We start from the raw sequence: 20,662 nt of genomic DNA on the forward strand, positions 1-20,662 counted from the left end.
ACTGAATAATGACAACGTGGACAATATTTTGGTCCCTTCTTATCCCTTCTTAAGTACAGTCTTTGCAATGACTTGTGAAGAAGATGAAAGAGGTGGAGGTAACTTTCCCACTCCTCAGTTGAGGAAACTGGCCCACCCTGAGCCCAGCAGGCCACAGAAAATCCAGCCCATGGTTCTCTAAGTACAATTACAAAGATTGAAATGCAAAGTCCCTTCTTCTGCAAATAGTATTACTGACTGTCTTCCTGCCTGAGATACCTGCTGCCAAGCACGGCCCTAATTCAAAACAATTCCAGGGAAAGGAAGGATCCTCTCTTTACCCTGAAGCTGAAAAGTATTTCCTGAGCTCTAAGCTCCAGCCTTGTTATAACCATGCAGGTGTCAACCCACAGGATCTTGGAGCATTCAGAAGATGGTGTAGAAATACCAGTAGGGAAATTCTAGGAGGGTCACTGCTGCACTGAAAATTCAAAACACCTTTTATTTGTTGAATGCTTCTTTATCTTTATTCAACAACATCAAGAGCTTGATGTATACTAGGCTCTGTGCCCACAGATATACAAATAAGAGAAACTATGTCCCCAAAGAGTTCACAGTCCAGAAGCTTATATGTCAGAGTACCCTAAGAATTCTGACATTTTGGTAGACGTTTTTAAAAAAACAAAACAAAACAAAAACTGTCTTTAAAAGCACCAAATCCTTTCTATGTAGAAATGATTTCAAAACTTTTTAGAGGACTATTTATGAATGAAATCTTCAGAAATGTTAATCTGAAGACACACTGTGTGCATGTGTGTGTGCACGTGTGTGTGTGTGTGTGTGTGTGTGTGTGTGTGTGTGTGCACTAGTCCTGCAGCTTGAACTCAGAACCTACTTGTTTGTCCCTGAGCTTTTTTGCTTAAGGCTAGCACTCTACCATTTGACCCACAGCTCCACTTCCAACTTTTTGGTGGTAAATGGGAGATAAGAGTCTCACAGACTTTCCTACCTGGGCTGACTTTGAACCACAATCCTCAGGTCTCAGCTACCTGAGTAGCTAGGATTTCAGGCATGAGCCCTTGGCACTCCGCTTAAAGATATATTTTAATACTTATTTATGAATTTAATTTTGCAGTCTGGGCATCTAGTCAAGGGCTTGAGCATGCTAATCAAGTTCTCTACCATGAAGCCCCTAATTATTATTTTAATTACACTGGAAGATGTAAATAGTCGATTAGCAAGCAAAACCTCACAATGGTGTCTTGTCCCACTCTTAGGAACCCTGAATCTTTCCCTAAATGTAGCTACATTCAATTCACATTTCTTTCTTATGGAATAGATTCCCATGCTTTCACTCCTCTCTTTTGAAACAGTAATGATTAACTGAGGATTAAACCCAGGGCTTTTAACATGCTAGTCAAGTGTACTACCACTGAGCTATAACCCTTAATGATTAACTTCCTATAATGATAGGTGAGTAATTACATCTAAAATCTCCAACTCCTTATTACTACCCAAATCACCAATTTTTTGGGTCATTATAACATCTGCATTATTACTACTAAATAAATATTGTTCACTACTAAGTTATTCATGTACTGTACTTACAACTCTTTTTAATTTCTTTTCTAGAATAATGCCTTGCTTTTTACTGCCCAGCTTATCCACTGCTAAATCTTTCCATATCTTATAGAAGTAGTGGATACAATTTTCCCTGATGTCAAATGTATCATTGCTTATGTTATTCTGTGTTTGCCTTCTGGGAGGCATCTCTCTTGTCCTCCAGCTCCAAGCTAAACTAATGGCTCTTCATGTCTGCTGCACAGATGTGGACCTTCTGTTTCTCTTCATTGTTATCCTGAGAATTCCTTCCAATCTCTGTGCTGTGTTGAATCTTCTGCTTCCTGAACTCGAGTTGAAAACTTTGCACATCTGAAATTAAGATGATAGTTTTAGCATGAGAAGCTAAACATTCAGGTTGACATGAAACAGTTGAATCAGAGATGTGTTTGCAAATTTTTATGGGGGATACTCACTCAGATTAGTATGTATCACTTCCAGGGAAGTTGGAAAAGAGAGATCAGTAATATGCTAAGTGAGCAGAATGAAGTTAGAGAAACCATTGAGAATTCCTTATAAAAAGAGAGATGAGAAGAGAAGCCTTGAGAGGGGGCTGTTCCCTAAATGAGGGGGATTAAGAACAAAGGCAACAGCTTTGGGCCCAATTTGGTGATGGGCTAGTTTCAGGCCTCCTGGATCCAGCTCAAGAAAGAAGCCAACGGTAATACCCTGGCACAGGGAAAACTGACTAGTACATAGGAAAGTACATCTTTGGTCAAGGGCATTGACAACTGTGACAACATGAGCTCCTTCAGAGCTATGGGTATGACCTGGGAAGGCAACATGGAGGGGCCCTCCACTGTAGTGACTGGGTTGATTTGCCCCCATATGAAGTACATTTCCGGGAGATCCTAGGGGATTCCTATCCTAGGGATAGGGAGAAGATTTTAACAAGAATCAGGAGGTTTCTTTTTTTTTTTTTTCTGGTTCTGAAATTGCAGTCAGGACTTTGTGCTTCCTAGGCAAGGGCTCTGTCATTTGAGCCATTATCCCTTTTTGTTCTAGTTCTTTTGCAACTAGGGTGTCACTTTTTGCCTGTAGACACAGACCTGGACTACAGTGTTCTTATTTATACTTCCTACATAGTAAGATGATAGGCAAGGGTTACCATGACCAGTGCTTTATTGGTTGAGATGGGGGTATCTCATGAGCCTTTTCCTAGGCTGGCTGCAAACTATGAGCATCCCAGTCTTCCTAGCTGCTAAGATTATAGCTGTTAACCACCATGCCTAGAGTTGTATGATCTGTGCGCATAAGCAGGCACCTCTGTGTGTGTGTGTGTGTGTGTGTTGTGTGTATACCAGGGCTTGAACTCAAGATCTCTCTTGGCTTGCTTGCCCATAGCTGGCACTTTATTACTTGAGCCATGCTTTCAGCCCAGCCTTTTGCTGGCTACTTGGCAATGGAGTCTCACAGACTTTCTGACAAGTCTGTTTAACCACAAATCTTTGCAGACTCCTGAATAGCTAGAATTAGAGGTGTCTTACAATGTATACTCTCTCTCTCTCTGTATGTGTGTGTGTGTGTGTGTGTGTGTGAGACAGTCCTGGGACTGTCCCTAAACTTTTCTGCTCAAGGCTAGTGCTCTAATACTTGAGCCATAGCTCCATTTCGAGCTTTTTTCATAGTTAATTGGAAATACAAGTCTCATAGACTTTCCTGCCTGGGCTGCCTTCAAATCGTGACCCTCAGATCTCAGCCTCCTGAGTAGCTAGGATTACAGGTGTGAGCCACAGGCACCCAGCCATGATCTACTTTTAAAGGAAAAAAAATTCAATAGACTTCCAATATGGACTTCAAATTTTTATGCTATTTAGTATGTGCAGGTATAAATTCCTTACACTTAGGTTTTGTGTGTAACTGTTAAACAAAAATTTATATAAATTAAATTCAAATACATCAATAAAATTAAAAATCAGGTTCATAGTATGAACTAAATATACTAGAAGATAATGTTTGGCTGAAGGAGCTCACATGTATGAAAGTGGTGCTGCCACTTCTGTGGCAGGTCTTTTGGGGTTGGCATGCCAAACCCTGATGTGATGAATATGTTTATCCACCATTTATTTTCTTTTTAAATAAATGAAGTCTTCCTTCATGTGGCAGACATGCCACCAACTGACCTAATTGCAGTATTTACTTATAAAAGCTACCTTATTTTTGCCTCATCTGAAGACTGAAATAGTGCTACTAGATAATAAGAAAACAAATACAGCTAGGTGCCAGTGGCTCACGCCTGTAATCCTAGCTACTCAGGAGGCCGAGATCTGAGGATCTCGGTTCAAAGCCAGCCCGAGCAGGAAAGTCTGTGAGACTCTTCTCTCCAGTAAACCACTAGAAAACCGGAAATGGTAGAGCACTCGCCTTGAGCTGAAGAGCGCAGGGACATCGCCCAATCCCAGAGTTCAAGCCCCACAAACGACCAGAAAAAAAAAAAGAAAAAAAAGAAAACAAATATAAATTTTAACCATTAGATTTCTGTTATAAGGAAGTCATCTAAATGACCCCAAATATGGTTTTATAAACATTTAGAATTATGGTTATAATGAAAGCAGGATTTGATTTTTTCATAATTGTATATGTGTATAAGCATATATTTTTGGACTATAAATGAAGCAATTGAAAATTAAAAATGTTTATCTAAATGGCCCTTAGAAGAAAATTGATACAATTAATGAAATAAGGACAGTATATTTTATAGGACATAGCCAAACTTGTATTCAGAGGAAATTTCATAGCCACAGTGTGCAATGTAGATGGTGTTAGTTGCTCAAGTGATAAAGAGTGCTATCCAGGAAATCAGTTAAGATTATTGCACCAGTGGCTCATACCTGTAATCTAGCTACTCAGGAAGCTGAGATCTGAGAATTGTGGTTCAAAGCCAGCCTGAGCAGGAAAGTCCATAATACTTTTAGCGCAAATTAACCACTGAAAAACCTGAAGTAGAAGTGGAGCTGTAGCTCAACTGGGAGTGTGCTAGCCTTGAGAAAATTTTTTAAAAAGGGTATTGCAATATCCAGCCAAATGTAGAAACATCAGCTAAATGGAGAAACATAGACATACAAAGCCACAGAAAAAAAAATCAACCATTGACCAAAATCTTCCTAATCATGGAGGCTACAAACTTTACAATAGCCTGCCTTGTGCTGAAACCTTAGGAGGGGTGACATAGCTGACAGCCACCCTTATTTTGGTTTGACTGAATCATCTCTATCAATAAGAGCACAGAAGAAACAAAACATCAGTAGGGCAATTTCTCCACTGTTCCCACCAGAAGGCACTTAGGCTGTGAGGGAGAGAATATATATAAAATATCCATATCTATATTCTTTCTCTCTCCACACTTATCCTATATGTAGAATATATTTACATATAAATATTTATATGTTTATATACAAATATGTTGTATTTATATATAAATATATACAGTATATAAGTATATATTAAATACATATTCTCTATACATATCTTCATATTCCCAGAACACAGAAGAAATGGAAGTCATAGTAATTCAATCTACTTAATTATGTTACCTGATAACAAGGTGAGCCCACAGAATATAGTCTAATCCTGCATATAAAGATGCAAAGGTGACTCACACCTGTAATACTTAGGAGGCTGAGATCTGAGGATCACAGTTCAAAGCCAGCCCAGGCAGGAAAATCTGAGACTCTTATCTCCAATAAACCACCCGAAAACCAGAAGTAGAGCTGTGGCTCAAGTGGTAGAGAGCACTAGCCTTGAAGAGCTGAGGTACAGCACTCAGGCCCAGAGTTCAAGCCCCGCAACTGACCAAAAACAAAAAAACAAAAAAAACCCCAAAAACCAAAACAAAGATGCAAATCAACCCACCAAAGCACTAACAAACTGAATCCAGGAATGAAGTTTAAAAAAAATATACCATCAAATGTAGTTTATCTTTGGGAGACAAAGGAGGAACTCTCATAATCATTAGCTCCCTATTATATCATTGTCTTTACAAATCATTACAAATCATACTAGCTCATTACCTTTACAAATGATGAATTTGGAGCTCATTAAAGTCAAGTGACTGATTTCTGGACTTGATTTCAGGTCTGCCTGACTCCAGAGCCATCCTTCCTCTGGAAGGAGCCAGTGGAGATAGAAAACCACAGGCACCAGAAACAGCCCACAGCTTATCCCAATACCCACTTTCCCATACTCACAGACCTCATCTTAAAAGATATCTTTCCAACCCAGCACTGGTGGCTCATGCCTATAATTCTAGCTACTCAGGAGGCTGAGATCTGAGGATCACGGTTCGAAGTCAGCTTGGGCAGGAAGGTTTGTGAGACAACTCCAATTAACTGCCAAAAAGCTGGAAGTGGAGCTGTGGCTCAAGTGGTAGAGTGCCAACCTTGGGCACAAAAGCTCAGGGATAGCACCTGGGCCCAGAGTTCTGTCCAAGATACGGGAACTGTTAAGTTACTTGGTCACACATCATTTCTGTGTCCATTTCTGAGGACAGGGTGAATGTGTTCTATTGTCTTAGCCTGAGTGAGATAGCCTTTGTAAGGGGCGGATGAAGCTTTCCTACCCTCCGAATTAGGGGATTTTCCCAAACAGGGCCCTTGTCTTTGCTTCACTGTCCCTCACTGGATAACCTTCATCAGATCTGGGCACACTGTTGCTCATCTGAGGGCTGGACCTGAAGTTTAGGAGGTTGATGAGAATCAGAGACAAGAGGCTTGGATTCAGCTTGGAGGCAAACAAGTCTTTTTTTTTTTTTTTTTCCAGCAGGCAGAAAACTTGTTTATTACCAGAGAGCAGCCTTTTTTAAAGCCAAAAAGGGCGGGTGGCATGGCAAGGGAGGAAGAGGAACCAATCACGCAAACAAGTTTTACCCTGGGCATTGTTCTGTTTCCGGGGGCCTTGTGGACTTTCTGGAAAAGCTTGGCTCTGGGTTGGGGTTTGAAGGGAAGAAGACCTGCTGCTGTTTCCTATGAAACCCTTTCTTCCTCCATCTCATCTGCGTGGCCTAGCTAACTGGGGGGGGGGGGGGGGGGGGGGGGGGAAGGGGAAGGCTACAATGAAAGCAAATAAGTGAAATCTAGAGGGAAGAGCCAAAGCCAGAGGGATGAAAACAGAATAGGAGGGAAAGGCTGAAGATCTAGGGTCCTAGCTACAGACTTGCCTACTGTGCCAGTGGGGGACACTCACAAACACCCACTAGGTTAGTTTCTCACAGCTCCTGCCTTTAGTGCTTATAGCCACCCACTGTATTATTCCACACTGGAGCCCATAGGAAATGTGCAGTACATAGCAAGGGTTTTTATTTTCTAATTTGTGCACATTAAGTCGCATTTATTGGAGTGATTTGGTGGTTTCTTTTTTAATTTAATTTTTATTGCTTTATAAAAGTGATGTACAGATGGGTTACAGTTACATAATCAGTTGTTTCCTTTAAGGTATCTTTTATTGATTTATATACATGTATAGTTAAATAGAGTATATTTTATTGTTAGTATATTTTGCTGTTAAATACATTAATTGAGCTTTAAAATTATGAATAAGAGTAGAGCACCAGTGGCTCATGCCTGCAATCCTAGCTACTTTCATCAAGATTCCATCTCCAATTAACCAGTAAAAAGTTGGGCTGGAGGCATGACTCAGTTGATGGAGTGGCAGCCACGATGGAGAAAGCAGGGCTAGGTCTTAAGTTTAAGACCCAGTACCAGAAAAAAAAGAAGTATAAAAAGTCTCCTTTCTGGGCTGGGAAGGTGGCTCAGTGGTAGAGTGCTTGCCTTGCATGCATGAGGCCCTGGGTTCAATTCCTCAGCACCACATAAGCAGAAAAAGTCAGAAGTGGTGCTGTGGCTCAAGTGGTAGAGTGCTAGCCTTGAGCTGAAGAGCTGAGGAACAGCACCCAGGCCCAGAGTTCAGGTCCCACTATCCCCCAAAAAAAGTCTCCTTTCCATTCTTGTTCCCTATTTGCCCTAATAGATATTCAGTTACTAGTTTTTCATTCATCCTTCCAAATATTTTGTTGCATAGGTATAACACTATAAACACACTTTATTTTCTTCTTAAGAAACCACAATTGTAATCACATATGTTTACATTTCCATAGCTTGATTTTTTTTCATTCAACAATATATCTTGGAGCTCTTTTCTAGAGCCATATATAAAGAACTGCTTTATTCTATTTTATATAGCATACTATTCCATTCTCTGAATGTGCCATTATTTGCTTTCCATCCCTCATGGGGGGGTTATGTTGTTTTCAACCTTTTAACATTCCAAACAGTGTAAGGAGGTTGTCCATATTCCATGCAAGGTCTATCTGCAGGAGCAATCTCTACCAGTAGATTTCCATGAAGCTCTTGGCAGGACACCAAGCTCCCTGTGTATTGGCTCTTTTAGTAGTTGTCCTTTTTATTTCTCAAAAAGACCCTTGGTGACTGTGTTCAGAATTTCTCAACCCCCACTGCTAAGGCTTTCCTGTCAGGCCTACCAGGATCCTCCCCAGGCATTTGGGCCTCCAGCTCTGGGATACCTGACTACTTGTCTCACTTACCTAAGGTGGGTCTGTGACCTGGATGTGAATCTGTCCAAGCTGATGACTTCTACCTTCTAGCTCTAGGCTTCTGGCTAGTGGAGGGAACTTTATTTTTTAAGCTCCACCTTTCAGTCCTCCAGGCTTGCTACTCTGACCTTCTGGGTTGCCAACTGTGCTTTCTTTCTTCTGTCCTTTCAATCCAATTCTAACATCTGCCTCAGATTCTCCATTTCCTTGCCTCTTGTCCTCCAATTATAAGTGGCTCCAGCACTGAGGTAATAAACTCATTACTCCTAACCCTTCTTGGTTCACTTCAAATATTGAGTTTTATGAGCTTCTTTCCCTGACAACACCATAAAGGGCTCCCACTCCAGGCTGCCAAGCTAGCTTTCCTTGTTGTCTTAATATGTCTCACTATTGGTCACCCATATGTACTGTGACCTCTTTGAAAACAGAATAATCATATTCAACCTCATCATTTCTCATCTACAAAATGGGGATACAATTGTACCTACTTCACTGGGTAATTGTAAGGATTCAATGAAATAGTAAACACAGTAAACACAGTGCCTGTAACTGTGAAAGAACACTATCCTACTATTAATCCTTAATCATCTTTCTACCTTAGTAAGTACTTAGTTGGTTTAGGTATGTGGACATAAGAATCAAAGGAAGAATGATGAGGCATACTTCTTCCTCTGCCTGGGACTCCCTAGACAGCAAGGTTAGATCATCAGAATAAAAGTATGTGTTTCTGGGGCTGGGAAGGTAGCTCAGTGGTAGAGTGCTTGCCTCGCATGCATGAGGCCCTGGGTTCGATTCCTTAGCACTACATAAACAGAAAAGGCCAGAAGTGGTGTTGTGGCTAAAGTGGTAGAGTGCTAGCCTTGAGCTGAAGAGCTGAGGGACCGCTCCCAGGCCCAAAGTTCAAGCCCCATGACTGACCAAAAAAAAAAAAGTATGTGTTTCTGAGAATAGGTGGTTTCCTCTCCCTGGGGGGAAAGGAACATGTCTCCCTGGATATGTTCTCCAGGACCAGGGTTCTAATTTCACAACTAGAACCTTCAGCTGAGCCATTAAATTCCACATCAGTGGTAGAGACAAGACTAGTATTTATATCTTTTTCACATAGAGCCTGTGAGCCATTCAGTGATTTTAGGGACCTAGCATCTTTCTCTCTGTGGCTCTATTCTTTGTGAAATTCAACTCACAAAGTATAAGTAAAAGAGAAAGGTAGAGCCTCAACAACAGTGTTTGAGTCCCTGCAACCAGCTGTGCCCGGAACTTGAGCCAATGTTCACAAGCCCTGGTCCTAGCAAAAACTGGGTTTCTCAACCTGAGTACCAGTGGTTCACAACTGTAATGTGGGCAACTCAAGAGATTGAGATCTAAAGCTCAAAGCCAGCCAGGGCAGTAAAGTCCATGAGACTCTTATCTCCAGTTAACCAAAATTAATCCAAAATGCTAGAAATTAAGTTGTGGCTCAAGTAATAGAGTGCTAGCCTTGATCAAAAAAAGCTCGAGGGCTGGGAAGGTAGCTCAGTGGTAGAGTGCTTGCCTTGCATGCCTGAGGCCCTGGGTTCGATTCCTCAGCACCACATAAGCAAAAAGAAAAAAAGCCAGAAGTGACACTGTGGCTCAAGTGGTAGAGCGCTAGCCTTGAGCTGAAGAGCTGAGGGACAGCGCCCAGGCCCAGAGCTCAGGCCCCACGACTGGACCCAAAAAAAAAAAAAAAAAAAAAAAAAAGCTAGAGGACAGTGTCCAGGCCCTGATTTCAAGCCCCAACACAGGCACTAAAAACAAAACAAAGCCAAAAACAACACCTCCTTCCCCCGTTTCTCTCTTGTTCCATCTCAGTTCCCACCCCTTTTCATTGTGGTTTAAGATGCATTAAAAAAATGTATTAGCAAATACTAATTACACAAGTAGGGTTTCACTGTGACATTTCCATACATGCATACAATGTATCCTGATCAAACTCACTCCCCCTAACACTTTCCTGCTTCTTCAAGCAATTTTAGCAGGTTTCATTGTTCTTTTTTATACAAGCAAATAAACTGTCAACCATATTCATCCTTACCCTCTTTGCCAGGTATGTACCGCTCCAACAGAGAACTTTCCTGTCATTTTTTTTAGCATGTATAAATTGTACCAAGTGTTTTCAGTATGGTATTTCAGACGTGCTGTTTGTTTGTCTTGTGTGGCAGGGTTTTACTATGTAACCCAGGTTGGCCTTCAACTCAAAGTCCTTCTGTCTTAGCCTCCTGAGTTCTGGGATTACAGGCCTTTGCCACCATCGTTTTCAGTTTCTCCCTTTAAAATGGTTAAATTAAATCATCTGCTAGATTGAACCCAGTCAAAATTTTTCATTGGTCTCCATTACTTGCAAGACAAAAGTCAACTGTTTTTGGTGTGATAAGCTGACCGCACTTACAGGTTTAGAGTAACACAAATCCCTGTTGAACAAAATCCTGCCTCCCTCCTTGCCCTCTGTGGTGACTGATAGGTCTGTTGAATCTCTGTCTCCTTCCCACTTTAACTCCAAGAGCAGACAAGCCAACTCAGCTTTGTTAAACAGCACTGTCACACCAAGGCCCAGTCAGCTACTTCTCCATTATGATGCATAGATGTTGGCAAGTTGAGATATATGTAGCCTGGGACCCTGGGAAGACAAACATGCAGGCTTAGCTGCTAGAGCCATCTTTCCTGACGTGTAGAGAATGCTGTTTGACACTGAGGCCCACACACAGAGAGAAACTGCCTACAGAGAGGATGGAGTCTTAATAACAGGGTCTGAGTCCCTGGATCCAGCTCTGCCTGAAACAGGAACCCTTGAACTTTCTAGAGACAGGAAAGAAAGCTCCCTTTTGCCAAGCAAGGTTGTGTGGATTTCTGCTAGTTGGATTGAATTTCACACACACACACACACAAAAAAAATTAAAAAAAGAGTCACAACCAATCTTATTTATGCCATTGATGTGGAGGAGAGAAGGAATCTATCACTTGTAACAGAATCTAATCCTGGTTAATGTAAGAAGGGATGGCAGGCAAGATGTACATGAAAGAAAGGCTTGGGGTCATATTCCTGGAGAGTAAAGCCACCAGCTCCAAATCACCACATGACTAACCTAGGCCGAGAGACCAAGGCAAAGGGCATCCAGGAAACTGTGATGAGACTCCATGCAAGGAAAACTTCCCAAGAGGGACATAGGAAATTTCTAGCCCATCATCTCAGGGATTCCTGAGCCAACCATGAGTTACAGTGTGTCTGTGAGGTCCCTTGCTTCCCTCTCCAGCCTTGACTTGTTTGGGAATGCCTGCTCTGTTTTGCTATGCACCTTCCACTGGCTTGCTCTGCAGCTGTAGGAGAGCTGTATGGCCTGAGTCAAGAGGCCTGGGCTCTGCTCCCATCCCTGCCTCCATCTTCCTGTGTGATCTCAGGTGTGTTCTTTGCATCTCCCAGGGCCTCAGTTTTCTCATCTGACAAGTACAGCCCCTGTCCATGACAATCTGATTTTAGAATCAGAGCTTTCAATGAGTGTACTATCTATAGATCCAGATGGAAATGGTTACCATTCACAGAAATGTTAAGTAAGCATGTTGCTTCACGGCAGAGTCCTGTCCAGAACCTCAGGAGACTGCTAGAAAACACATCTCGCTTCCCAGATACATTAGCCCTAAATGGTATCCATTGCTACACGAGCCAATGCACAGGTGCCCAGGCTGCTGAGGGCCTTGTTTCCAGCTATGGAGTTTGGCTCCTCATTCATCACAGCATGAATTCACAGCTATCCTGTGCAGACAAACACACAGTACCCAGTCCTGCTTCAGGCTGTTGGGCAGGTATCCCTGAGGCCTCAGGCAAATTACCTGCACCCAGAAGCTTCCTCCAGTGGATTTGGGCAGAATGTGTATTAGCAGGAAAGCTCTAAGCCCCTCCCTCCCTTGGCAAGGTGGGTGGTGTTTGAAGGGAGAGGGTAGTATTTGCCTGAGTCAGGCTGTTCCCAGACTCCTGCCCTGCCCACTTGCTTATATAAGACATTCAGTCAACCTCAGAAATTTGGAACTCTTCAGAGTAGCTTGAGCTGGGCTGGAGGAAAGAAAAGTCTGACCTCCCAGCAAAACCGTGACCCCCCCCCCCCCCATACCCTCTTTCACCTACTTTTGGAGCAGTAAGCCTTCCCCTGAGTTTTCTCTGGCATTTTCACTCTCAGAGCCCAAATTCCCCACCCAAACCTCTCACATCGAAATGATAAAAGAGGGCTCAGGGCTGGAAAAGCAGGCATTAGGTTTCCAGTTCTATTTGTGTGACCTCCAGCAAGTCAGTCCTTTCTCCAGGTCTCAGTTTCCCTATCTAAGAAATGACCTTTGAAAACTCTACAGTTCAATTTTGGATTTCCGTCAGTTAATTACTATTTACTGGCTAGGGGAAGAAGAGGAAGAAGACACAGACCTGAAAAACAAAAACCAGTGGCTCACACTTGTAATCCTAGCTACTCAGGAGGCTGAGATTTGAGGATCGTAGTTCAAAGCCAGCCTGGGCAGGGAAGTCCTTGAAACTATTATCTCCAATAAACCACCAGAAAACTGGAAGTGGCATTGTGGCTCAAGTAGTAGAGCTCTCGCCTTGAGCTGAAGAGCTGAGGGATAGTGCCCAGGCCCAGAGTTCAAGCCCCATGACTGACAAAAAACACTTAGCATGTTACCCAAAGGATAAGTGGAGTGGATTCATGGGCTCTTTGGAGAAGGGTGAAGGCAGGAAGCAGGTGAGCTGTGCAGTGAACTAGCATGGCTGTAGAAAGGTCCAGGTATTCAGCTCTGAGGAGCTCAGACCAGGAAGAGGAGAGGATGTATTGTTTGGGTTTTGGAGGAGGCTTATTTCAGGAGGCAGTAAGATTTGAGAGGGATATGAAACATGGGTATTGCTTGGGAAAGGAAGCAAATCTGGACCCCAGAGATTATGAGTCTCTGGATAGAACTGGGGGGGGGGGGGGGGGAGAAGAGAGAGAGAAATGTCCTTAATCAGTTCCTGACTTGATGTGGACAGGACGATCCTCCAGAGGTCGCTGTTCCCCAGGCATCATCAGAGCTGCCAGGCCTGGTGTCCCACGGGTCCCCTCGCTCAGCAGCTGCGAGGGAGGCCTAAGTGGCTCTGCAACACCTCACTAGACGCAGGGACGGAGCCTGATTTCCCCGCTACATGCGTATGTGACTCACAAAGTCACATATGGACTCGAAAAGGTGAAGTGTAGCCCGCGTGTGCGCAGATGTGCTACTCGATTCCTACTTCTAGGCGACGTCCTTCCGCGTTATCCCAACTCAGGGCACACGAGCGTCCCCTTTGCTTATGGCTCACTGCTCTACCACCGGCCGGGTATAAACGGTAGGAAGAAGGCCTAGGCCTTCACACACCCCTCCTCCTCCCAGTTACAGTAAACGATCCCTCCCCTGACCAGCAGCACACCCTCACAACCCATCCTTTCCTGCTGGGGTCTAGCTGCTGCCCCAGAGCATTTGCAGTCCCGGGACCAGGTCTCGTTGAATCAGACCCTGGAAGAAGGCTGGAGGCCTGGATGGTTCTCGTTACCCGGGTCCTGCGCACTGCACTGCACCCAAGGTTCGTTGGCGGGAAGATGCGGATCAGGCGCCGTCGTCCGGCCTTATCCCACCACACAGACACTCAGAGCGGCAGACACAACACGCGGACAGACACACGGGCCATCTGATCCAGGGAAAGAACCCACCAGCATGTCCTTCAAGTCCTGGAGCACACCCGGCAGGAGTGTCCCCACTCCTGCCGGCATGGCAGCGAACTTGGGAGGATCTGCGGAGCCGGCCACCGCTGCCCGGGTGGGAGGGAGCCCGCAACCCTCTTCCCGCGAACCGCAATGGGCAATCTCCGCGCGGTGTGGCCAAGGGGTGACCAAACACTCTCTCCCCAGGACGGTGGAAATTCGTGAGCTTTGCTATGTGGCAATGTGCGCTACACGCAGAGGCGCCTGGCCCCCCGGCACTGGGGAGCAGATGGGCTTCAGGGACGGAGATCCATCCACACCGGAGCTCTGCGGACGGGACCAGGAAGGGCATGTAACCACGCCACCTGAGGCCCCCCTCTGCAGTCACACGATGTGGGGGTCTCTTGCCCTCACTCTAACCCAAGGAATCCAAACACTCCACCAGAGGTTTAGATCTGGGGCTGAGAAAGGACATGAGTTGGGAGCGGGGGGGGGGGGGGGGGGGGGGGGGGGGGGGGGGTCGCTGAGGCCAAACTAGGCTTATGCTCCAGAATTGCAGCCCTCTAGGGAAAGGACTAGCCTGGTCTCACAGCTTTCCTTAAGGCTCGATAGTTTGACGAGTCAAATTCGAGAGATGTAAGGGCATGGAACCCTGGTCTAGCCTAGGCATTCCTCAGCAGCCCTGTTTCAGGCAGAAACAGCCCTCCCTGTCCACCTCCAAACTCCAGAAGGCCTCAGGCTACTTTTCTACCAGCATCCCGGGACAAATGCCTCTTCCAGTATTTCTGCTCTCCTCCAGTTTTAATATTGATTTAATTATATCCACACAATCGCCTGGGAGCTCTTCTTTCCCCATCCTCAGAAAATGGCCTTTCCAGAGAGACCACAAGAAGGAGTGGAAGAGACGGCCTGGATGACTCTGAAAACAACACACTGCCCAATAAACACCAATAAACACAACTTCACCTGGGCTGTGAAAACACTTTAGAATGGTTACCCCATGGCCAGCCACTGCATCTCTCCCCAAATGCTTCCTCCCAACTTTCTGGGCTGCTTGTGCCAGCTCTTTGGCAGCAAAGCAGATGGAGAGGAGGCTGGGGACAACCAAGACTGGCTTAGCACTCATGGAACCTACTGTAGGCAAGGGTGCTGGAGCCCAGGCTTCCAGAATCACCTCTAGATCTTTGCCTAGGCAACAACAAACTGCGGTGGGGCAGTAAGTATAGCTGGACAACATAGAAAAGGCTGACCCAGAAAGGCAGGGGCCATTGGAGAATTGAAGAGGCTGACCCTGAATTGAGGGGGTAGGAGGAAGAACTATTTGAGAATCGAAAACAAAACCAATCTTGAATCCTGGGGGAGGAGGCATTATTTAAAATGAATTAAACCAAAGCCATGGATAGGATAAGCAAAGAATAGAAACTTTCACAGACAAGAGGGGAGCTCAGTCAAGGAAGATAGCTACTTGAACTAAATTGGGCTAGAAATCTGAACTGGGTCCATCCCAAATCAGTCTGTGTCTGTTTCCACTCCTATAAACTTGTATATGAAGAGCCTGGGTGATTCCTTAAGATCATATGTCACTCCACTCTGCAAAATGGACTGGGAGGTTCTTATACAGTAGATTTTCGTTGTTGTCGGGCAGGGGGTTTGAACTCAGGGTCTGGGCTCTGTCCCTGAGCTTTTTTGCTCAAGGCTAATGCTCTACCATTTTGAGCCACAGCACCACTTTCGGTTTTCTGGTGGGTAATTGGAGTTAAGAATCTTGAGGACTTTCCTGCCAGAGCTGCCTTTTAAACATAATCCTCAGATTTTGGCCTCCTGAATAGCTAGGATTACAGGCATAATCCTAGGTACTAGCAGGCATCTGGCTTCAAGGAGGCTGGCATGTGGAGTATAAACCCAACTGAGGATAAAGAAGAACAGACTAATAGCTTCTCTGAGTCCACTGAGCTCCGCAATATGTTCTCAGGAATTTTTGGATGGAAATTTGTTAAAAGCTCATGTAATAAATCCTCCATCAAGACAGGCTTACTGTGCTTCTTTTCTGCAGTGTGGGTGTCAGCAGAGAGGGTACAGCAGGGCCAGGCAGAGGCAGGGGCTGCCAGCTGCACCTTGATATTAGAGTGTCTTCTCTGGAACATTAGAACCGGGAGATGTAGGTGGGAAATGTCTGTCAGTTCTACCCTGAAGCTGGGCAGAAGATTGGAGCCTGAGAAGTCAGAATATCACTGGCAAGGCAGGAAGCTACCCATTCCTGTTTGCTGTTTTCCAAACGAAGGTATTCAGAAGGTGAGATGGATAGGACCAGGCCAGTGCTGCTTTTCTCCCCACTTATTTGGACACAAGCAGAGCCGAGCCAGGTTGGAGTCAGTGTGTGGTCAATGGTGTGGTCTAGCTATGAGTGAGGTCCTGGGAATGAGAAAGAGATCTCCGTGTAGTAGAAAGCAAGCCCGAGGTATGTGTACAGCTGCCAGATAAAACATATCTGCTAAATCTAGCAACTCAAGGTATGTTAGTTTATCTGTACTTAGGACAGAAACTTCTCACCAAGACTTTTTTGTTTCCCAAGGACTCTGCCAACACTGCAGTTCTAAGCTAATGGCTGTCTAATTTAAGGTCGCTGGTTTGAGGACTGGGCCACTTCAACTTTCCCCCAAGAACCTATCATTTTTGCAGACCCACTGGGTCCCAAATATGGACCAGACCTGCCTCCTATCCTCTTCTGCTCTGAGTTTGGGAGGATGAAAAACTCTATTGTGAGGATTTTACAAGTGTTAAAACCCAGTCCTGTTCTATCTTGTTGCAGGAGACTGGGTGAATCCTTTCCCCCCTCTCTGAGCCTCTGTAGCCCTAGCTGTAGGATGGAAGAGCTGGATTTATCTAGTCTCTTCTGGCTACTGCAGTCAGATAAAATAACTCATCCAGCCTCACATCCACTCTGCTAAGATTTAGGCTGTACACCCCCACCCCATTTACAGAGGACTGATGAGTTAGTTCAGCACAGTGACCAGATGTGGTACCAGGACTTGAGATTCAAGTGAGAGACTATATCACTCACTAAACACCTTTTCTCCCAGGAAACAGATCCGTAAGAATCTGTAAAGTTCTCTTTTCTTCTCAATACTCTCCTTAAGCACACTGGAATATAGCTACTGTTACATATTAATCATGAAATAGGTGTTCTAAATCTCATTTTGATAGAGGAAGAAAACTTACCCAAAGGGCAGCTGGTAAGTACTGAAGTTAAGACTGGAAAACCAAATGCTGAACGAGTCTTCAAAGCTCACGCTGCTCTTCGCGGCTATACAGACGAGGAAACTGAGGCTCTAAAGAGAAAGTGAGCTAAGGACAGTCACATCAGCCTTTTGACAGTGGAGCGCAGCAGGAACTCAGGCTCAACGCTGGAGCTTTGGCCACTGCGCGGCGCTGTGGGGGCAGTGGCCGCCCCATCCGCTCAGTTCCAGCCCTGGTCCAGCACTGGACCTCTTCTTCCACGTTCCAGAAATTGAAACGGGCTCAGTGGCAGCTAGAGTGATCAGTTTTGGGTCCCGGAAGTATTGGCTAGTGGAGAGAGGCCAAATAGGATGGGCTGGAACCAGGCTGATATTAAAACAAACAAACAAAAAGCTCCCAGGGCAAAGCCAACTAGTGCAAGAGATCCTGAGATAAAGAAAACACTAGCCCGGGGGCTCAGGTCAGGGCTCACCGAGGAAGGTCTCTAAGAGAGTCCTGCAGTCTGATACCTAACGCCCCGAAGCCCCGCGGCTGGAGGCGTGGGGATGGGGGTGGGGTGGGCGCTCTCAGCGCGCCTTAGGCGGAGGTAAAGCAGAGGGGAGAATTGTGCTAGGCACTCCCAGACCCACAAGGGTGGACCACCCAACTCCAGAGTTTCCTTAGGATCGAGACAGACATTCACCGAGGGCAAGAGTCTAGAGATTGAGACGCCCAGATAGTAAACCGTCGGGAGCACAGGCAGTCTCGGGGCGAGGGACCCATCTCCGTCCCGGGGATCGAGCCGCAGCGGACCGCTAGCAGGCGGCGCGCTCCCGGGGTCTCCCCGGGGATGGTGTCGGGGCCACGATCTCGGAAGGACAGAGGATTGTCTCACCTTTCTGAGGTCGCTGAGCAAGGGCGCCAAGTTTTCACGTCGCGATCACTGCCCTCCCCGTTCACATCCCCATCCCACCCCCCCAGCGGGAAGCCCGATTTGGCGGGCCTGGTGTCCACCGCGTTAGTCCGGGCTTCTTAGGCTCCCGCTGCAGTTCCAAGGGCGCATCGGCCGTGGTGGCCCAGGCACCGCCTCGGGGAGATGGTAGGTGTAGGCTGTCGCTACTGCGGCCGGCGCCCGAGTGAGTCTGAACTTCCAAGAGGCCGAGAGCGCAGAAGGCGCGGGGCTCCAACGAGTCCAGGGTTTGCGGGAGCGTCGGGGAAGCGGACGACCCGCCTCCAGCCTCGCGAGCCTAGCTCCCGCCGCGCCGGAGGTTTGTTCCCGCCGAGCCCTAGCGCCCAGGCCCTCCGCCCGCCCCCTTCCTCCCCGCCCAACCCCGCCTAGGGAGCTCCGCCCCGGGTCCACGGTTCTTCCGCTCCCGGCAACCGCTAGGCGGGCGGGACTAATTCCTCGACCCCCCCAGCCCCCCCCCCCGGGAAATTAGGGGCCAAGATCGGCCGGAGTAAGAGGCGACACGGCTCCTTCTACCTGGGGCGTCCTGGGTACAGGTCCCGACTGGGGGCCTCCAGAGTCCGCAGAGGGAAGAGCCGGGGCGTCCCCCCTCCCCGGCCCCCACTCCCGGCAGGGTGTAAGTGGCCGCGGCCGGCCACCAGGGGGCGCTGCGGAGCCGGGGGACACCCCTCCCGGTCCGCCTCGGTCCCCCGCCCCCTCCCCGCCCGCGCGCAAAACACACTCGCCCCAGAGGCAGCGCGGCCCGAGCCGGAGCCGCGGCCGGAGCGGAGCCGGAGAGCGGCGGCGGCGGCGGCACCATGACCCTGGGCAGCTGCTGCTGCGAGATCATGTCCTCCGAGAGCTCCCCGGCCGCGCTGTCCGAGGCCGACGCAGACATAGACGTGGTGGGCGGCGGCGGCGGCAGCAGCGGGGGGGAGCTCCCTGCCCGCTCGGGGCCCCGCGCCCCCCGGGATGTGCTCCCCCACGGCCACCAGCCTCCGCTAGGGGACGCGGAGGCCGACGTAGCGGAGGACGAGGAGGAGTCCGGTGGCTGTTCGGACGGCGAGCCCCGCGTGCTGGCGCCCCGGGGGGCGGCGGCCGCCGCGGGAAGCCCAGGGCTAGGCGCGGCGGCGGCGGCGGCGGCGGCCCGGGGCGCGGCGGGGCCGGGGCCGGGGCCGGGACCGCCGTCGGGGGGCGCGGCGACGCGGAGCCCGCTGGTGAAGCCGCCGTACTCGTACATCGCGCTCATCACCATGGCCATCCTGCAGAGCCCCAAGAAGCGCCTGACGCTGAGCGAGATCTGCGAGTTCATCAGCGGCCGCTTCCCCTACTACCGGGAGAAGTTCCCCGCCTGGCAGAACAGCATCCGCCACAACCTCTCGCTCAACGACTGCTTCGTCAAGATCCCCCGCGAGCCGGGCAACCCGGGCAAGGGCAACTACTGGACGCTCGACCCGGAGTCCGCCGACATGTTCGACAACGGCAGCTTCCTCCGGCGCCGTAAGCGCTTCAAGCGGCAGCCGCTGCCGCCTCCGCACCCGCACCCGCACCCGGAGCTGCTGTTGCGTGGCGGGGCTGCAGCCGCGGGAGACCCCGGCGCCTTCCTGCCGGGCTTTGCCGCTTACGGCGCCTACGGTTACGGCTACGGTCTGGCGCTGCCGGCCTACGGGGCACCCCCACCGGGGCCGGCCCCGCATCCGCACCCACACCCGCACGCCTTCGCTTTCGCCGCCGCCGCTCCTTGCCAGCTGTCGGTTCCCCCAGGCCGCGCGGCCGCACCTCCACCCGGACCTCCGACGGCCTCGGTGTTCGCCGGCACGGCGTCGGCTCCGGGCCCGGCTCCTGCTCCGGGATCCGGCCCGGGCCCCGCAGGCCTGCCCGCTTTCCTAGGCGCAGAGCTAGGCTGCGCCAAAGCTTTCTACCCCGCATCCCTGAGTCCTCCAGCAGCTGGGACAGCGGCCAGTCTGTCCACCGCACTCCTGCGCCAGGGTCTCAAGACGGACGCGGGCGGCGGTGCGGGCGGCGGGGGCGCAGGGCCAGGGCAGAGGCCTTCCTTTTCCATAGACCACATCATGGGCCACGGTGGTGGCGGGGCCGCACCCCCGGGCGGCAGCGAGGGTTCCCCGGGGTCGCCGTTTGCTGCTGCCGCGGGTTCTGGAAGTCAAGCCCAGGTCTTGGCCATGCTGACTGCCCCCGCCCTGGCTCCGGTGGCCGGCCACATCCGTCTCTCGCATCCCGGGGACGCACTCCTGTCCTCGGGGCCCCCGTTTGCCAGCAAAGTCGCCGGCCTCAGTGGCTGCCACTTCTGACCGCACAGGGGCTCAGGGCCGGTTAGGCCCGCACTGGTCCGCCTCTGCCGGAGCTCCTGAGGCCCCAGCGGAACTCAGGGAGTCTTATTTATGACGAGTCTCCAGACCTGGGCCGGAGCGGGTTGACTTGGCACTTGGGGGCGGGGGTGGGGGGTGGGGGAGGCTCCAACGCGCAGAATGTCGCCGAGAGTTGGGACGAAGCGGGCTTCCAACGCTCTGGGCGAGGCCCGGGTCTACGCAAAGAGGTCCCAAGCCAAGATCCCCTTCCATTTTGATCAGTAAAATAGGAGACGGGGAGCTTGTGCTTTTTTCCTGCCTCGGTGCCCCGATCGAAGCC

The 20,662-nt window shown here is 48.7% G+C and overlaps 1 protein-coding gene and 1 long non-coding RNA gene across 2 annotated transcripts; one reads left to right on the plus strand and one right to left on the minus strand.

Moving 5' to 3' along the window:
- Positions 1 to 1,088: 1,088 nt before the first annotated feature.
- LOC122110852 lies at positions 1,089 to 18,030 on the minus strand. Its single transcript, XR_006147922.1, has 3 exons — positions 17,966 to 18,030; positions 17,074 to 17,183; positions 1,089 to 1,911 (listed from the first exon to the last, which is right to left on the minus strand). It is a non-coding gene; the product is annotated as an uncharacterized LOC122110852 (long non-coding RNA).
- An 804-nt stretch (positions 18,031 to 18,834) lies between these two features.
- On the plus strand, positions 18,835 to 20,424 carry Foxd2 (forkhead box D2). The gene has a single exon (XM_042682896.1). It carries the CDS (start codon positions 18,835 to 18,837, stop codon positions 20,323 to 20,325), a length of 1,491 nt encoding a protein of 496 aa, XP_042538830.1. The 3' UTR covers positions 20,326 to 20,424.
- Positions 20,425 to 20,662: the final 238 nt, after the last annotated feature.

The sequence above is a fragment of the Dipodomys spectabilis genome, unplaced genomic scaffold, assembly GCF_019054845.1.
Source record: "Dipodomys spectabilis isolate Male_0828 unplaced genomic scaffold, ASM1905484v1 ptg000002l, whole genome shotgun sequence".
Classification (NCBI taxonomy): Eukaryota; Metazoa; Chordata; class Mammalia; order Rodentia; family Heteromyidae; genus Dipodomys; species Dipodomys spectabilis.

Excerpts from the sequence above, each read along its gene's own strand:
- Foxd2 (XM_042682896.1), top strand. The coding sequence starts at position 18,835 with ATGACCCTGGGCAGCTGCTGCTGCGAGATCATGTCCTCCGAGAGCTCC.